Raw genomic sequence first — 19,993 nt, forward strand, 5'->3', positions numbered from 1 at the left:
AACACTTGGCATTATAGGTAAGGACGCTGAGATCTAGAGATGCTGAGTGACTTACTCAAGGCTGCACAGCAGGTAGGTAGCAGAGATGGCACTATGGCCCAAGTATTCTGTCTCTCCATTTCGCCTGACTCTGAATCCAGAGCTCTGTCGTCTTACCAACCGCCATAAAACACACGAATCTAGGAAAGCGGCGAATGTTCTTACGTGCCCTGGGAACTTGTAGTTGCCTAGGGATTGACGTCACCAATCAAGATAGGAGTTAGATAAAAATTAGGAAGAAAGGAAAATAAAACAACGGTTAAGTGAGAAAAAAAGCAAAAATTCAGACAGACACACACTCGCCTACATGTGTGCACATACACCGCCGCCCCCCCCCACCAAACCCTCAAACCTCCAGAGCTTCCTGCCTGTGAACCGAAAGGAGGAGTATGAGTTTCCTGGCCCTGCTGGCAGGTGCCTTCTCAAAGGCCCCATCGTCCTCCACTTCCTGAGGAGGCTGCAGCCAAAGAGACTGCTTTTCTCTTCTTCTTCCAGTCACGGCTGCCTCGGCCTCTGCCCCCAGGCACCATCCTGGGGAAGGACAAGATGAAGTGGATGGCGCTTGTTACGGTGGCCACCCTGCAGGCACACTTCCCAGTTACAGGTAAGGCCGGGTGTATCGGATGTATCGATGGCAAGGAACTTTTTGGAACCCTTTGTGCGTGTGTGTCGGGGGTGGAGGGAGATAGCCGAGGGCTGGTGAGGCGCCAGTGTCTCCTTTAAACCCTGCCCTCCCCAAATCAATGAGCAGCTGAGCGGGGAGGGTCCGGCTTGATGCAGGCATCTGCCTCATTAAGGCCAGGCTGGGCATCAGCTCAGAGCCAGCTGCTCGAAAACACACCTGTGCAAAGTATGGATTTTTCCAGTGACAAAAAGAGAGAGAAAAGTCTGTGGTGGGGAAAGGATGAGGAGAAACTGAGGCAGGCCCCATGTGGACAAGAAGGAGGGAGTATTTAACAGAAGCCGGGAGGGACCAGAAAATGTCAGCCAGGCCATGTTTCATGCTGAGGCACTTTTCTAGTCTTTATGTATTCTTCTTTCACCCCCTTGCTGGCTCCGTCACTCAGCCCCTTTCCTTCTTCCTTCGCCAACAAAAAACATTGCATTTGTTGTTGGTTAGAGAGGGTCATGGCTGTGGCCCTGGCTGACCTGAAACACCTTGATGGGCCAGAGACTGACTGGGTTAATGAAGGAGGGAAGTGGCCTTCTTCAGGGTCTGTGTCTAGGCTTAGCTCTGACTTGGCTGTCTCTGTACCCTACAGCCAAGGGCTGCCTGATGACACACCCATCCAGGCTCAGTGACTAACCCACCGCCTCTTGCCTCAGGCAGCTCTCTGTCTGAGGCCATAAAGCCAGAGATGCTGACAGAATGTAGGGGACAGATGAGAGGATGTGACTTGTTAAGTAGCCACCACGAGGAACAACCAACCAACAAGAGAACCTACTCCTCACTTCATTCCAGCCCTTAGAGTCCGGCTTTTCTAGAATCCTTTTACCCTTACCGTGTTTTCTAGCTCAGATAATAAGAAGAAGTGAAAAGAAGACAAAATGGACTGCCTCTGGGCATTGGCATCCTGGCATTTTTTCCAAAATATGGGACAAGCTGTATTTGAATCTAAAGAAACCAGGAGAGTGGTCACAAACCAATGTCATTCCTCCACTCGACAGCTCACCTCGGTGTGGGAGGGAGTTTGGCGACAAGGGTGGGAGGGCAGGAAAGGCCATTGGCACTTTTGTTCCTGCCAGGGAATGTGGCACAGCTGCCGCCTAGCACCTCGGGGGTTTCGAGGACTAAGAAATTGCGGGGTTTTCTGTAAGATCACAGCTCTCTTCTCAGAAAAGCCTTCTTGGGTATGAGTCACGCAGTGCCATAGGTAAGAACACCAGGGCGAGCCCAGAGCAGCCCATCCTCGCGTGCAGGGCACAAGAGGACCCAAGATGCCAAAATGGCCTGTGAATTCAATGACTTCAGAGGGAACTGCTGACAGCAGTAGATTCAGACCTTGGGCTTCAGGTTCGGGGGACGGCACTTGGTAGATAATTCTACCATGTGAAGTTTCCTCAGGGGTCTATTTGTGTTGGGTCTTGGGGCCAAGGCTGGGGCAATGGAATTAGATGAGAAAATAAAAGCTGCTTGGGTGCTGGTGGCTGCCAGGAGTGGTAAACAAAACCCCACCCAGAAGACAAGATGGGGGCCATGCCCCATTTCCACAGAAAGAAAAGCCTTAGATTCATCTTTCAATGCCACTTGCTTTGCTGGTGTGGAGATTGAAATTTCAGCTAATTTTAGATAAGGTTCCTGGACAAAAGTTTTCCAAAGTGTCCTAGCCCTGTTGAGGGAAGGCTGGGGAGGCTTAGAGAGGCCTTTAACACCGAGGGCCATAAATGGCGCCCGTGTTGGCTGAGAAGACACACTCTGTGATTTCCTTTGGAAGAAAGGCTGCTGACTGACGGAATTCGAGTTGAGGTCTTCCCTCTTTTCTTGCTCAGTTAAGTTACTCATCCCCGAACCCTTTTAAAGCATCTTCTTTTTACTAAGACTTTTCCATTTGCACTTTCTTGCAAATGCCCAGATCATTAAGATCACGGCAAATAACGACCCAGTCCGTCTACCTGAGGAGGTCTCCCTGGGTGAGTCTGCCAAGACGGTCAGCCGAGGCTGGAAGAGATTAAAATGGCGTGTCTAATGGCATGGGCAGACTTCTGCCCGCAGAGCCCTCGACTCCTCAGTGCCTCTAACTCCCTGCCTCACAGTGGTCAGTGTGACCTTGGTCCTTCCTTTGTAAGGAAATGCAGCTTTGACACAAAGTCTCAGGAAATGCATGCTCCTAGGTGTCGTGGGAAGAGTCAGGCCAGTCACATTGCTGCCAATTTCCCAGCTGTGCAACCTTAGACAAGTTACTTAACCTCTCTGGGCCTCAGTTTTCTCACCTCTAAAGTAAGAATAACCTTCGTTGCAGAGCTGTGGAAATGAGAAGTAAATGTTATGTGCCTGATATGTACTAAACAATCAATACGTGAAAGTTGTATTAATTATTACATCCTGGCCTGTTTTCTTGTTCTCATTATCCAGGGACAGGAAATGGAAACCCATGTTTAGGATTCTTAATTTGCTCTCGATTGTGTTGTAAAGCAGCACTGGGCACTTCCTCCATCTGTTGAAATGCAGCTCATCCTTCTTTTGGTTTCTGAGCAAAGCTGTAACAGCTCAGGAACATAGCAGTGATCCCTCCCAGTGGTGGGCCCAATTGTGAACAAGCATCAAAACTTTGCTGGGTCATAGGATGAGCATTACAGCTACCATTTCTATTTTTTTGAGACACTTATTCTGTAAGGGATATTCCCCCAGAGTGAAAACATGACTGACAATACATATAAGTAGTTAGGGGGAGCAAATTAGAGCACAGCCCCCCTGGTCATCACTGGTCAAGGTGGCCGTCCAGAATTTGCAGCCAAACGGTTGGTGTGGTGGATGCACAGTGACCAGGGTATTTAAGTGAGCACTCCTCGAAACCAGACCTTTGCTTAAACTGCTTGAAGCTGGGCTTGAGGGAAGCTTTTGTGTGATGCCAGGAAAAGTTTTTCGTCGATGGCGTTTCCACCAATGGTTTATTTTGACCTCTGGTCATCTGGCTCTGCTCATCCAGATGACCTACTTCATTTTCTACCTTGGTGGTTCTCAGATTTGCTGGCCTGTTTACACATCTGCTGCGGCAAAACGTGCCCCAGAAACGGTGCTGGGCAACTCTTGTTTAGGTGAATGACCACTGCTGAATTTATTTTAAAATTCTTTTTATTTTTGCCTTTGTGTTTAAAAAATTAGATTTAATTTTTTACTGGATATACACTTTTACTTTCAAGAATCCCTGGGCACTGTGTCTTGTTTTATTTTGAAGGATTCAGGCACCGTTAGGGAACTGTCTTGCTTTAGAGTTGTCCAAACACACACTCTGTAATCCTTTTTCTCCTGAGCCTTATTTACCTATGGGTCAGCTAACTGATTAAATAAATAGCAACGATAGTTCAAAATAAATTTCTTCTCTGCTTGGGCCAGGGCTAGTTCTTATTAACATTAAAGTGACGGTAGATTTAATCAATTTGAGCAAACATAAAGTCCATTTGGTTAAAAAATAATCAAACTAGTCATTTGATCTGTTAATTGAAACAAAACAGTCAGTTTAGTCACTGCACATACATAGCCATTCCTTCCAGTCTCAAACACAGTCTATGTTTTCTGAGGGAAAAGACGCTTCAGTCTTGCTCAGGGATGTGTCCCAGCACTTAGCATAGTGCCTGGAGCAGAGATCACGGGCAGTAAATATTTGTTGAGTGAATGGAAAGGTGGGTGAATGAAGGAAATCTAGACCTTTCCATGTGATTAAATTCACTTTAATGGTTTATGGAGGGGGGTTGTATATTGGAGTGGCATTATTTGGACCTTTCTTCTAGAGAACTTAGCATTAAACAAAGTACTTTAAAAAAACACAGAAAGTAAGCTGGTGGAGGGGACAGGGCAGTTTGAGTAAACAGATGGATTCAAAATGATTTACAAGGACAGTTTCAGACAAAATCCTACCATTGTTAAAATTTTCTGGTTGGACCGTATGAAATTTCCTATATTCATTTATTTGGGATCTACAAAAATGATAATTTCATATGATTCAACTAACACTATATCTTGAAAATTAGACAAAGAAAGATGCTCATTTTTCTGACGTGGCTTTGACACTAGGGAAAAGCAGAAAATAAAGAAGGCTACCACCGTTGGAGATTAACTAATGAATTAATAAACTAATGAAAGGCACCAAGGAGAAAAATAAGAGTTTGTGGATTATAGCATAAATCGCATTCAATTGCCCAACCGCTTCAAAATATAGAAAGAAAAAAAAGAAAAGCAGGATATCTAATCATTATAGTCCAAATTGGTCTAAGTTACTAAGTAAATATCCCAACTAGCTATCATTTTTTTTCTCTCTCTTAATTTGAGGTATTCTACCCAAAATATCATAAAATCAGAGGAAGTTATAAATTAAAAAAATATTCCATTCCAGTATTTTTATAAGTGTTTACATATCTTTATATAGTTGTTATTACAAAAACAATTTCAAGTGCTTTTTTTCCTTAGTATTTTATTCTGAGCATCTTTTTTGATACTTAGCCTTCATGATTGTTTCAAATTGCTATGTAAATGTCCATAGTTTATGCATCGTATTTTCTTTACTATTTCATTATTGTTGGACATTTGGGCTGTCTCTAATTTTTGTTATTATAGCTAATGCTGCAAGAAAATCTTTACATCTGTAGCTTTTAAAATTTCTTTTGAATTACTTCCTTGGGCTAATTTCTCCAGGGCTGACAATTAAAGTAATAGGTTAAAGTAAAGGAACATTTCACAGGATACTTTAGACTTCTGTTGAAGTCTAAACAGTTTTTCTGTCAAGGAAAGAGAGTTTTTTCCCTAACTCTCTGACCGTCTGCAAGTGTTTCTTGTCTTTTCTGGAGCAGGCGATAGGGTGGAGGGAGAGAGGAGACCATGGAACCAGAAAGATCTGGATACAAGTCCTGATCTGTGGCCAGTTGCCTACCTTCGGAGTCCCCTTCTTCCTCTGTGAGATGGCGGTAACCATGTCTACCTCACGCAGAGCACGGTGGAGCGGAGATACTGCTCGGAAGTGCCTACACACCAGAGGTGCTCGAAAAGCAATAGTCATTATCATGTGTGCCTCAGTTTCCCAACCTACAAAATAAAGGATATCATTTTCCCAGTGGAAGAAAGTGGAAACCCTGGTACTAACATGCTTTCTTTGTCTTCCCTTGTCACTAAATTGCAGTAAACTTGGGCAGGAATCTCTTTAGTTTTCGCATCTGTGAAATGAATTGCGTATGGTCTTGTAATTACCAAGTTTTCAAGAACGTTTAAGTTACCTAGCCTCCCACCCCGCTGGTATTGGCTCGTAGAATTAGGAACCTAAACTTCATTCTTCCCTGAAGCTCCAAATAAACAATAAACTTAAAACTTAAAAAAAAAAATCCGGGCTTCCCCCTTACCACAATATTTTTAACTCTCCAGTGGGAGCCTCTGTTGCGAAAAATCCAAGGACAGATTCTAACATTTTCTGCCTTGTCCCTTATGCTTGTGCGTCGGATGCAGATTTATGGCCACACAAGGACTTTGTTGGTGAGCACTGACTTGAAGAGAAAGCAAATTGAGGTCTGAAACAGCTAAACTGCAGTGGTGGAAATGTTAGGAGCTTCCACTGTCCGCTTCGGTTGCCTGTTATGATTTGTGCTACTCAGCAACTAATTTGCAGGCTCAAGGGGAAAAAAATAAATAGAAAGCATTCAAACAAGGACAGGCAGGGTCCTCGCTGGTCCAGACCACTCTTCTGTTAGTACAGTCGTCCCTTTATATTTACAAAATGCTTTCCAGCACCTTCATTCATAACCATCCAATGGCAAGTAGCAGAAAAACTATTGATTTTAAGATTCTCTTTTTATAAACAAAGAAAATGAGGTTCAGAGGTTTGGTGACTCGCCTCAGAGTAGAACCAGGCTCCGAACACGGTTTCTCTGATCCCTTGTTCAAGGTATGTGCTCTCGAATGTTCTATGCAGCCTGTCTACCAGGCCTGCTGTCAATTTGCAGTATTATACATCAGAAGACTGAATTCTGAAGCAGATTTTTGAAGGTATTTCCCCTTAGTAAGCACGTATTATGATTTGCCTCTCAATTTCTGAAGAAATAATTGTTTGGATGCTGAATATTCTCATTTAAATATGTTTTTCTGCTGAGTATGAAGTATTTGGTTGTTAATATAGAATTGCATTTTTCTCTGGCCTATTATTACAGTTCTGAAATCATTTTCTCCCCAATTGGTAAAATCCATATTTTCTGTTTTGCTCTTAATAAAATATACCTATTTTGGAGCTTTTCTTGAGAGGGACCGGCCCCTTTCTGTGCGTGCAGGTACCGCCCCCCCGTCCTCTCCCCCACCAACCACGTTATGCATAGGTGGAACTCAAATGTGTAAATCAAAGTGTAAATTAAATCATATTTGAGAAGACTTGATCCTAAATAGTAGCCGTTAACCAATCTGTTTGGTAAGAATGTATCTTCATACAGGGTGTAAGGTTTTGTGGGGTGAGGTTTTCTGAAAGAATAGCGCACTATTACACACAGATGCTGGGTTGAGATTTGTTTTTTTTATATAAATCCTCAAGGAGTGGGAGAATTACCTTTAAATGACAAATATCTATAATCAATTCTTAATTTCTTTTTTGTTTTTCATAAATTTTATTTATTTATTTATTTATTTTGGGCTGCGTTGGGTCTTCGTTGCTGCACACGGGCTTTCTCTAGTTGTGGCATGCAGCGGCTCAGTAGTTGTGACTCGTGGGCTCTAGAGCACAGGCTCAGTAGTTGTGGCACACGGGCTTAGTTGCTCTGCAGCATGTGAGATCTTCCCGGACCAGGGCTTGAACCCGTGTCCCCTGCATTGGCAGGCGGATTCTTAGCCACTGCGCCACCAGGAAACCCCTCAGTTCTTAATTTCTTATGTCACATTTTAGCCTTGAGTCCACTTGCATCTGCCTGGGCTGAGCCCAGGGAGTGCAAACCCTTTTGCTGTTGACTGGAGCAAAGCAAACCAAGATAAGAAATCTGATGCTCAGGGCAGAAGCATTAAATTGCCAGATTGTGAATATCGGTGGCTCTTAGTGGGGCCGCTCCCCAAGCTGACTGGGAGGAGGGCTGGGAAAGGAGAGTCTCTGAGAGGTTCTCCAGCTATTTGCAGAGCTGCTGGGTTATAGGTGCATTGCCTTTGCCAAACCCTGGAGTTGGGGAAGATGGCTCAGAACACAAACCAACACGACTATTTAGGATTAAACAAATCACCACTTCTCTCTGTCGCTGTAGATACTAGAAAGTCAGCTGTGTGTTCCTTCATTTCACCAGGTCCCCAGCATGAGATGTTGCACTGGCTCGAAGCCATCATGTGAATGTCGGCCCTGAGTTAGGCCTGCCTTTTCCTCATGCAGGCTGGGAGTGGCAGTGGAGGTTTGGAGGGAGGAGGTATTACAGGCAGAGTAGAAGAGACAGCCTGGGGGTGGGGCGGGGGCTTTTGATCTGAAGCTGTGGGAGGCAGACTGGCCAGAGCAGCGTGCTCCCAGGAGAAGGCCGCTGAACGGGGGCTACAGCGTGGGACCAGCCTGTGCCCAGGCCCCGTCCTGTGGATTATAGCTCGGCGCGGGTGTGGCACGCACATGTGCTGGTGTGTGTTTACCTGTGTGCTCTGCTGGGGGTACAGATGCCTGTGCCCCAGTGTGCATGTGAAGGTGTATGTGAGGCTGTGTGTTTGTGCACGTGTTCCAGTGTGTCCCAGCGTGTGGGTGCATTGTGTGTGCGCCTGTTTGTATGCAGATGGACGTGTCTTGAGTCTGCAGGTAAGTCTTTCTGTGTGCACCAGTGAGTGGCTTTCTGTGTATAATGTGTGCATTTAAGAGGAGGATGGTGGCAGCAGGACAGCTCTGTAGAAGGAAGGGCAAACATTGCTTGAGCTTAGAACTGGCGAGCTAGGCAGGAGAATGGCAGGGCTGAGATTTCACTGAGCCCATTCCAGGCATTCTGTGCAGAAGGGAGTCAAGAAAACTTCTGTCCAAGCTAGAATCTCTAGGATCATGGAGAGGTGGGAGCAGCTTCTTCACAGATGCAGAGACGTCTCAGGTCTCCCAACTGCCCTCAGAACTCTGCCATCTCCCAAGTAAGCCTGCTGTCTTTCTTTCTTTCCACCTTCCTCCCAGTTCCCTCTACTTAGAATGCCTACCCTACTCCCACCCTGACCTGTGGAAACCCTGTCTTCCCCTTATAATGACGTCCAGATACCTGGGGATCTCCCAGACCCACTGTTGACATTGTTACCAGCGTTGAGGTGACAAAGGAAGGTGGAAAATTGTTGTTCTCATAACTCAAGGTTAAAAACCCAACGCAAATAGTTCCCTACAGTGAGCGCTTCTCAGAGTGGAGGCCCAGCACACAGAGTTTCAGGAACACGTAGCCGTCAGCAGAAAATGTCACCAGCTCCCCAAATTCTCACCAGTTCCTCCCACAGTGGCCATCCTCTGAGTTTTGACTACAAGAGTCAAAATACATTTGATGCTTTTCTTTCTTCCTGCCCTCAGAATAGATAAGCAATTCAATAAGGTGGCTTGTGGTGACCTACTCTGGCTGTCGAGAGTTGGTATCGCCAGACTGATAGTTATTTTTAATATCTGGTTATTCAAACCATCTGAATGGCACATTTGCCCACAAGGACCGCCTTGCTCCTCTGTTGGGAAAGAGAGCGTGGAACTGGAAGGAAAAGGGAGGAGGTGCCTGGCAGAAAATGGTGCAAACGGCACATTTTTAGGCCTTACAGACCTTTCTAAGGCGACGAGAATTTACTTCTGTGTCCTGTCTTTTCTTCGCAACACCCAGTTGAAAATATGAATTAAAAAAAAAAAAGTTTGCTGCTTTAAAATACTTCTTGATCTGCCGTTCTTGCTAAAGTACTTAGAATTATACGTATCTTAGCACCATGGCCATGATCCAAAGGAACCAGCACAACTGAGAAAACTGTTCATTGGTGGTCCGAGTGCTGAACATTTTGAGAAGTGGGGCACACTCACAGACTGTGTGGCGATGAGAGACCCCCAAACCAAACATCCCAGGGCCTTTGGTTTTGTGACCCGCTCTTGTAGTCGCACGAGGTGGATGCGGCAACGTGTGCTGGACCACACAAGGCTGATGTGTGTGTGGTGAAGCCAAAGAGAGCTCTTTCTAGAGAGGCTTCTGTAGAGTCCATCTAACAGTGAAGAAAATTGTTCTTGGTGGTATTAAAGAAGATACAGAAGAAGTTAATTCGAAAGACTGCTTTGAAACGTATAGCAAGATTGAAATCATAGACGTTATGGAAGACAGGCAGAGTGGAAAAAAAGAGAAAATCTGCTTTTGTGATTTTTGGTGATCATGATACAGTTGATAAAAACTGTTGTTCAGAAACACCACACTCTCAAGGGGCAGAACTGCGAAGTGAAAAAGACCTTTTCTAAGCAAGAAGTGTGGTCTGTGGGATTGCAAAGAGGTGGATGTGGCAACTTTATGGGTCATGGAGGACACGCTGGCTGAAGAGGAGCCTGTAGTTGTGGAGGTAGGTGGTGGCAGCAGGATGACGGTGGATATCATGGATCTGGAGGTGATGGTGGCAACTATTGTGATGGTCCTGGTTATAGCCTTAGAGGAGGCTAACGTGGTGGTGGACCAGGATATGCAAACCAAGGTGGCAGAAATGCTAGTGGTGGCAGAGGATATGATGATTATAATGAAGGAGGACATTTTGGTGGTGGTAACTATGGTAGTGGAGGATACTATAATGATTTTGGAAATTATAGTGAGCAACAGTAATCAAATTATGGGCCCATGAAGGGGGGCAGTTTTGGTGGAAGAAGCTTGAGCAGTCCCTGTGTTGGTGGTTATGGATCTGGTAGTGGAGGGGTGGGCATGGAATCAGAAGGTTCTAAAAACTCAGCAGAAAAGCGTTGAAGTTCTCAGCAGGAGAGGGTGAGGAGTCGTCAGGAAAGCTGCAGGTTGCTGTGAGGCAGTCGTCCCAAGTGCATTAGAGGAACTGTAAAAATGTGCTAGAGAAGGAACAAGCATCTGTAGTCAGAAAAGTTATCGCAGCTTAAACAGGAAAACTTCTTGTTCAGGACTGTCATAGCCACAATTTGCAAAAAGTATAGCTATTGATTACTGCAATGTAGTGTCAATTAGATGTACATTCCTGAGGTCTTTCATGTCTTATAGATTTGTCTTTTTCATTTCCTTACCTCAGGTATATTATCTTGTAAATTGTGATAGTGGTAGCAGGAATAAAAATTAAGGAATTTTTAACTTAAACAAAAATAAAACAAGTCATCTGGTAAACCACTTGGTTTATCAATGAGTAAATATTTACCAAGCACTTCTCTTGTGCCCCAAGGAGAACAAACAATTCTGTAGATGGTTGGCCCAACCAGTGCACTGATGAGGCCAGTGTCTTGGAGATGGATGTTGAGTGATTGAGAGCCCACAGGTAAAAGAAAGCTTCCCTAGTTCTGTAGGTCGTGTTCTCAGGTTTTATGAAAAAGTCTTAATTTCCCTACAGGCTTGCTTCTTTATGGTCTGGTCTAATTTTCATCGTTTTGTGAGCCTGTGCTAATTTCCATGCTGAGTTTAGTAGCAAAGGAGGCGTATATCAGGAGATACCAACCAAGACTATTTTGAACTAGGCTAGAGAGCTTCAGAAATTCCCCCCTTTGATTTCTTCAGATTAGAGAGAAATCTTTGTCTTTTCTCCCACTTCACTATCAATGCTTCAAAACCCAGACCTATATAAAATACACAAATGCTTTCTGGACAAAATGAATCTTGTCTGTTTTCTTTGGATTTCGGTGGGAACAATAAAGATTGAGCTACAAAAGGTTGGCAAAGAGGCTTATTATTTTTCTTTCTATTAAGTGTAGAGGCTTCAAAAGAACAGCTCAGAAAGTCAAATAATTGTATCCACCGCAGCTCACCCATCCATCTCCCTGCTGACCCGGCCTGTGAAATCCCCTTTAAAAACTTGGCCAGCTCTCACCTGCCCATTGCAAATGCTGTATTGTTAAATGTTCCCATCCATAATTCCACTAGGGAGGCCGCTATAAAGCAATTCCTTCCATTTCAACAGAGTATCTCGTCAGGAATAGCTCTCTGGGGTGAGGGGAAGGGTGCCTCTAATTTTCAAAGCTTTGTAATTTCATCTTGGGGAGGGAGGTACTTGGAAACCAAAAACGGATTGTGAATCAAGTTATAATCACAAACTCTTGCAATCCAAAATGGCCAGTGGGGAGGATGTGAAAGGGAAGGTTTGGAGAGCCGTTTTTTATATTCATGACAATTTCTTGATTTCTTTAGTTTGGAAAAAACACATCTGTTTGTTTCTAGCTGTGGCTGTAAACAGAAAGCCTCAGACTCAAAGCCGATCTAATTGCTGGTTGGTTTCAGACCATAGCTTCCTCAGAAAATTCCTGTCAGCCATTTTGAAGAGCACAAAATGGCTCCTCTGTGCCAAGGGATAAACACAGGATTTGGCTGCTATGGGATTTAAAAATTTGGGGTGGAATATTTTGCAGCAGCATTCAAGCCTGGAGTAATTTCAACTTAAAAAAGAAAGAAATCTAACCTCAAAACTGGCTAATCTTCTCAGATTCAGTGCAGAATGATCACCCAAGGAAGCAGGTATTGTGCCACTGGGTCCTCTCTAGGGAGTCCTCTCTATCGTCCTGGATGCTTTCCGGGTAGAGTTCCTTCAAACCCATGGTCTTTCTCCAAGTTTGACCCTATGACATTATCTTTCTGTTCCATCACCTTCATTCCTTTTCCCTGAAGGTTTTTAAAAAATCCTTTCCAAGGGAATATACACATCACATGTAATGGGGTTTTGAATTACGTAAATTCAAACTAATGCAATACAAAAACTTAATAAGGTCTCAATTTATGTGCACTATTTACCATAATGTGACTCTGATTTTGTATTTATTCCTGTGAGAAATTAACTTGAATTTTGCAGAATCATCAGGAATGCACCTCTCATGTAGTGTAACTACTTCGTAATCAGAAGGGGCCTGTGGTAATATTGTGATTAGCAGAGGTGGGCATGGGGGATGCTGTCAGTGAGTTGTACTTTCAGTGATAAGAACAGTAGATGGAGCCTCTTGGGAGAGATTTTCTGTGACCCAAAGATGTTCTGTGACCTTGCCCTGGTGTGACAGAATCACGGAATATATGAGCTGGAAAGGATAGACACCTTCAAGTTTTACTTCTGGATTTTACCAGGGAAGAAATGGTGGTCCAAGAGATCAATAAATCAGCCAAATGTCATGTAGCAGAGTCAGCTCTTGAACCCAGGACTTTTGATGCTCGCTCCAGCTATCGTTCCTCTGGGCCGCCAGGCTGCCCTGTTGTAAAGGAATGGTGTTTCCTGAGCTGGGCACTTGGGTCTCAGGTGTGTGGAACGAGGCCTCACATTGGAATGGCAACTGCAAGAGGGCTGCGGCTGGCTGGACCATGTTAGTTCATCCTAGCCATGAGGCCCTGACGGTGGCAGACTGGCCACTTCCATGAGCAGGGGGACAGCCTTCAACTATTTCAGGAGGTGCAAAAAAGCACTGGGTCATCCCTACCGTGAGGAAACCCCGGATAGGGACAGTTGATGCTGCAGGGGAGCCTCATTTGATCAAGTTCCCATTGTTTTTAAGTTTTTTGCCCGTTAATGCCACAGGCCCTGACCTGCCCACCAACAAGACAACAGGCTGTCTGAGGGCCTTGGTTCACAGGACTACTCTCCTGCAGCCTCTGGGAGAAAATAAAGTCAGCACTCCTCCCAGAATCCTGTCAGGAGCAAGGCAGACAGTGGACAGGCAAAAAGAAAGCTAAACACACACACACACACACACACACACACACACACAGAGCCAGAGTGCCTTTTATTGGTATAAAATAAAAGTTAAATGAATGAACAAGTGACCCAAATTCCGTATATTATTAGTACATATAGGTTCAGAAAATGCCTTATGTATGTAAATTATGCCTCAACAAAACTACTTTTTTTTTTTTTTTTTTTTTGCGGTACGCGGGCCTCTCACTGTTGTGGCCTCTCCCGTTGCAGAGCACAGGCTCCGGACGCGCAGGCTCAGCGGCCATGGCTCATGGGCCCAGCCGCCCTGCGGCATGGGGGATCTTCCCGGACCGGGGCACGAACCCATGTCCCCTGCATCGGCAGGCGGACTCTCAACCACTGCGCCACCAGGGAAGCCCCAAAACTGCTTTTTATAAAAGAAAATATCAGCCACATACAAGGGGACCTTCCCCTGCTAGATGAGGCCCTTGGAAAGTTTTGTGGAAGAGAATATTATAACAACGCTTAAAATATACTTAGGAGAGGGCTTCCCTGGTGGCGCAGTGGTTTAGAGTCTATCTGCCGATGCAGGGGACATGGGTTCATGCCCCGGTCCGGGAGGATCCCACATGCCGCAGAGCGGCTAGACCTGTGAGCCATGACCACTGAGCCTGTGCTCCGCAATGGAAGAGGCCACAACAGTGAGAGGCCCACGTACCACAAAAAAAAAAAAGAAAAAAAAAAAATATATATATATACACTTAGGAGAGTGTTATTGAATCATTTAGTAATGCAAGCGTTCATTTTCTAATTTAGCTATTTTCATGAGTGTGAATTTTCACTTATTGGATTATCATAGCATAGACAGACACGTTTAATTTTCTTAACGAGGGATGTGCCCAGATTTTCCTGACAGTTGTTCACCAATGGACCACCTCCCTGGGGTGAGCAGGATTGACCCCTTGGATTTGGAAGAATTTCCTTTTAAGAGCTTTCTGTGATGCGGCTCTACCTGGGTGTCTCACCTCTCTGCCTGGCACCCCATTCATGATTAAGAGAGACAGATAAATTACCTCTTTGGGGCTTCTGTGGTGGCAGAGTGGTTGAGAGTCCACCTGCCGATGCAGGGCACACAGGTTCGTGCTCCGGTCTGGGAGGATCCCACATGCCGCGGAGCGGCTGGGCCCGTGAGCCGTGGCCGCTGAGCCTGCGCGTCCGGAGCCTGTGCTCCGCAACGGGAGAGGCCACAACAGTGAGAGGCCCGTGTACCGCAAAAAAAAAAAAAAAGAAAAATTACCTCTTTGTGCAGATAAATCAATGGCATCTTAAACATCTCTGCTGTGACTGCCCCGGGGCCATGGTGACCACAAGGACAGTGACCCACTGATCCAATGCGCGGGCAGCCAAACTCACCTCTATTCATGACAGGGCATCTGTTAGGTTAATGTAGCTGGAGAGAGAAGACTAAAACCAGTGAGAGAAAAATCAGGTAATCTTTCTATGAGTGAAGAGGGTATTTTTTTTTAATTTTTTTATTTTTTTTGCGGTACGCGGGCCTCTCCTGTTGTGGAGTACATGCTCTGGACGCGCAGGCTCAGCGGCCATGGCTCACGGGCCCGGCCGCTCCGCAGCATGCGGGATCCTCCCGGACCGGGGCACGAACCCGTGTCCCCTGCATCGGCAGGCGGACTCTCAACCACTGTGCCACCAGGGAAGCCCAAGAGGGTATGTTTTAATGATACGTTTCCTTGTCAGAAATATTATCAGAGGTAGAAATAAAATGCAGAACATAGCCGTGCCTTAGTTCATCCTAAATGTATTTTCTGAGGAAGCACTATTACACGTCGGTGCTGCACCGTGATAAATCCCAGTTGCTGTGCTTGGAGACCTCACAGTTTCGAGGTCTGATAGATGTATCCGAATAGTCTGGTAAAGTGATATGAGCTGCAGTAACAGTTAACACTTGTTGAGAGGAGCTTGTTTTCTGTGTTGTTTACATGCGTTAGGTCAGCTAATCCTGTGGGACTTTTATTGGTGTCCTCATTATGCAGGTGGGGAGCTGAGGCCCAGGGGTGCAAAGCTAGCAGAGCTGGACTTTGGCCCCAGTCAACCTGGCCCCCACTGTGAAACACATTGCCTCTGGGTGCGGGATAAGAACCTACGTTTGTCATAAACTTAGAGGGAGGAGTTGAGGTTTGTTTGCCACAAAAAGTTGGAAAAGGGCAGATCTGGTGTTAGGAACAGGATGTCCTACCTCAGGAAATCAGGAAACACTAGCTAAGGTTCTTAGTAGTCCCCTGCCCATCCCTGGAAACTCATTCCCCACCCTCAGGATGGTTCTGGGATGAGAGCCTGAGGGCACCTTCCACTCATGGCCCTTGGGACTGAGACACGTAGCCCACCCCCACCCCAGGCCCAGTACTGACTTGCCTCCCTGGGACCAGCTGCTCACATGAACCAACCTTCCTCATCTAAAGGAGCTGACTCCTAAAGGCCTTGTTCACTGAAGTTTATAACAAAGGGATTGTTTCCCAAACTGTGTTCTGCAAGATAGGAATGCTGTACCACAGAAAGAGGGGACAGGAGTATTGGAAACACTAGTCTGAGCGAACTTAAGGAAGGTTTTGTTTGTTGTTGTTTCACTGCAGGACTTGTCAGAACCTTCTCTCTGCAAATGTGCCTTACACATACATCCCCAGGAGGAAGAGAGGGAGATACAGCATGCAGTGCTGTGCTAATTGATTTGACCCCATTTGGCATTTATTTTTTCAGGGAACCCCTATTAAATGGCCTACAGAATACAGATCGAGACAAGCTCAATGGAGGACTATATTGAGTGGTTCAAAATGTGAGGGCTATCAGAAAGCTAGGCTGGAGGAGTAAAGGGATGCACTTTGGGGTCAAAGGATTTGAGAGGGTAGGACTTAATGCAAAGCAGAGGAGAGGAAGACACCCCAGGGGAAGTATATATCAAAGGCATGACAGCAGCATGAGTGCAAATGCCCAGGTAAGGGCTTAGAAGCTCCGTCCCTTTTGAGCAGCTCTCGTGCCCTACTCACACCTCCATGGCAATCAGGACAGGCAAATGATCGGGGGGACATTTGGGGGCACTGATTGGCAGGATTGTTCCAATGAAAAGAGGGGCCAATGATACTTTACTCTTCTTACATAACCTATGTATTAAATTCTGCAACAGAAACTCCCAACAGCACAGGAAAGTTTAGCACGTCCTTTGTAGTGGGTGGTGCCTGTTCATACCGCATTGGCCTCCCCCTCAGCACCTGGCCTGCCTTCCAGCTGTTGCCATCTGCACCTCTTGGCCCGAGGCCTAGCTCTGGCCCTGGAGTCTGCTCCACCCTGTGCACCTACAGGCTGCCAGTGCAGGAGAATTAATGCCCTGCTGAAGCAACCCTCAGCCAGTGACTGAATTCTGACCCCAAAGGCTTTGCCGTCACGTGTGGTAACTCTGCACTCCCTGTTCCATGTTGTGTCCTCGAATTTGCCAGCATGATGAAGCCCTGTTGTTAACAGGGGTAACTAGCCAATAAGGCTTCCTTTATTGAGTTCCTTCCTGTTCCCGCCAGACTCCCGCACGTATTTGCAATATCCATTTCCTAGGGCTGCTGTAACCAAGTACCTCAAACTGGTTGGCTTAAAAAGCAGATATTGATTCTCTCACAGTTCTGGAGGGTAGAAGTCCCAAATCAGTGTGTTAGCGGGGTTGGTTCCTTCTGAGAGAGACTCTGTTCCATGCCTCTCCCCTAGCTTCTGGCTGTTTCCTGGCAATTTTTGGCACTCCTTGGCTTGTAGGTGCATCACCCTGATCTCTGTCTCCATCTCCACACGACCCAGTCTGTCTTTGTGTCCAAACATCCCCTTTTTATAAGGACACAGTCCTATAGGATTAGAGCCCACTCCAGTGACCTCATCTTAACTCGAGCATCTGCCAACACGTTATTTCCAAATAAGATCACATTCACAGGTACTGGGTAGGGGGAGGAGGGTTAGGACTTGAACAGTCTTTTGCAGGGCACAGTTCAGTCCATAACACCTACCAATGCTTCCTTGGAACATCTCCCAAATAAAGTACCTGTATTCCAATCTCTGTCTCAGGGTCTGCTTCTGGAAGAACCCAAACTAAGACACCCTTTTGAAAACAGTACCTCAGGGGTATAGAGAGATTGTGAAACTTCCCAAGCACCATGTAACAAGTCCCTTGCTGTAATTATGATTTGAGTCATCATTTTAATTTCTTACCTAAATACAAGAAGATACTTCTCAACCTCTCCTAAGACTATCTGGAAGAGTTGTTTCTATGATGGCTCGATTTATTTGTTTTGAACACTGATTGTCATTCTCCATGATGTGGCTCAATGAGGAAGGGCAAGAGACATGTTAAATGCACCGAGGTCTTTGCCATTAGGTATCTCTAAGGGAAAGACACTTCTAGCTCAAGGCATAGGTGTTCGTTTCCAGCCTGGTTGACTGTCAAGCTCCTGCTGAAGTGACTGGTGTAGATGCAGGCTGTGGGGTTGCTGAGCCAACTTGGTCCCCTCCCTCCCTCCGGAAGATGGAATAAACATGTCAGAGAGGAGGGTGCTTCCCATCTCAGGAGCACCGGGGTTGCCCTTTAGAAAAACATTGCCAGCACATTCTGCAATCTCGAAATGAATCTGAATGGTAATTCAAGAGGCAGGGCTTTTGAGACAGTTCTTCTACCTGCTCCAGACCCTCCTTTCCCAAGCTCCATCTCGACTCCACATAGCAGTGGTCTGGATGGCAGAGGGACCCTGACAGGAGGAAGGGCTAGGGTGGCAGCTGTGGCTGGCACCTCCTGCCTTCTCTGTGGTCTCCTTGGCTGGTGAAGGAAGAACAGATGAATTTGTGTTTCCAGGTAACAGCTGCCGGGGGCCCCAGCTGTGAGGCAGGGTGGTTCCAGTTCAATTCTGAGTCAAGAAATGCTTCAAACATGTTCTTCTTGGCAAGAGTCACAAGGAATTGGCCATTTCTCTGTAGCTTTCTGCAGTCCATGAGCATTTGAGAAACTGGATGAGGGCCCTGACTGCAAGGAAAGGCCTTGTGAGTGTGTTTTAGTTAAGAATGAATTTTGACTCTAGCGAGACATGCTTGTTTACAAACACAGGTATGTAGACCAGGACTAGGGATGACCTGGATTTTCTCTGCTGTTGCAAGAAGATTGTGTGTGTGGTGTGTGTGTGTGTGTGTGAGAGAGAGAGAGAGAGAGAGAATTAGGAGGTAGGAAAGGGACAAGAAAATGTATTAAAAGGATATTCAGGGCTTCCCTGGTGGCGCAGTGGTTGATAGTCCGCCTGCCGATGCAGGGGACACGGGTTCGTGCCCCGGTCCGGGAAGATCCTACACTCCACGGAGTGGCTGGGCCCGTGAGCCATGGCCACTGAGCCTGCGCGTCCGGAGCCTGTGCTCCGCAACGGGAGAGGCCACAACAGTGAGAGGCCCGCGTACCGCAAAAAAAAAAAAAAAGAAAGGATATTCATGGCAAAGAAAGTAATTTCTAGGATTCCTTTTCTCTTCTTGCTAGCAACCAGCACCTCAGGGATCTCTGGGCTGTGGGTGTGGGCGGTTGTGAGAGGAGAGTGTTGACTAGAAGCAGCACAGCTTTTATTCTACTGCTGGAAAATGGCCGCCTCCTTTGTGAGAGACGGCCACTCAGTGAGGTTCACATAGTCAGCAAGGAGTCCTTCTTGCTCAGCTGATTTAGGAGAAAGGGACCACATCCTGAAGCAGAACAGTCTTCATTTATTTCAGATTCTTTCCCTTGTTGCCAGCTTTCCGTTTACCTTCAACTTCCATCTCTAACGATGTTTATTGCGTGCCTGCCTGCACCCGGTGTTTCCACATAGGGTCCCACCACACAGCCCATTCAGTCTTATGACAACCCCATGAGGTACTGGGCAGCAGTGCTCCATTTTATGGGTGAGAAAACCAAAGCTCTAAGAGACTAGTCTCAGGACTGTCGTTAGTGAGTGGTGCCACCTAGGTTTCATGCCTGCCGTTCCCAGGGTCCTCACTGCGCTGAGCTCCACCATGAATACGACTGCAGGAAGAGGTACCATCAGAGGAGGGGGCTATGGTGTGGGATGCTGAGACCAGGTCTGAATCTCTCTCTGGGTGATTAGGGCGCTCCTGACCACATGTCTCCCCATAGGCTTTAAGACAGACCTGTCTCAGGCTCTCTCCCTGGGGCACAGGGACAGCCACCAAGCCACCTGCAGCCTGTACCTCCTGCCAGCACCATTTGCAGTTGCTCAGGGCCCACCCACTGACGTGTGGTAATGGGGTTGGATGCAATTGATCCAGCAGGGGCTGGAAAAAAAAAAAAAGCATGGCGATGTTCCAAAAAACTTTGTTTACAAGCAGGCAGCTGCCCAGATTTGGGTCGTAGGCCGTATTTGCCACCCCTGGTTAAGAACAATGGGATCAGAAGTCAGATGCTTGGGTCCAAATCTACCTCCACTACTTCGT

The 19,993-nt window shown here is 46.2% G+C and overlaps 1 protein-coding gene and 1 pseudogene across 1 annotated transcript in view; both read left to right on the top strand.

The window, feature by feature from the left end:
- Positions 1-570: 570 nt before the first annotated feature.
- Positions 571-19,993, top strand: part of CD247 (CD247 molecule) — a 78,188-nt gene continuing 58,765 nt past the window's right edge. The window contains exon 1 of the mRNA XM_030875573.3: positions 571-643. Within this exon, the coding sequence (XP_030731433.1) occupies positions 586-643 (58 nt within the window). The 5' untranslated portion in view covers positions 571-585. The remainder of the gene's footprint in view (positions 644-19,993) is intronic.
- Positions 9,619-10,592, top strand: LOC132593605 (heterogeneous nuclear ribonucleoprotein A3-like; annotated as a pseudogene).

This window comes from Globicephala melas, chromosome 1 (genome assembly GCF_963455315.2).
Source record: "Globicephala melas chromosome 1, mGloMel1.2, whole genome shotgun sequence".
NCBI classification, from domain to species: domain Eukaryota; kingdom Metazoa; phylum Chordata; class Mammalia; order Artiodactyla; family Delphinidae; genus Globicephala; species Globicephala melas.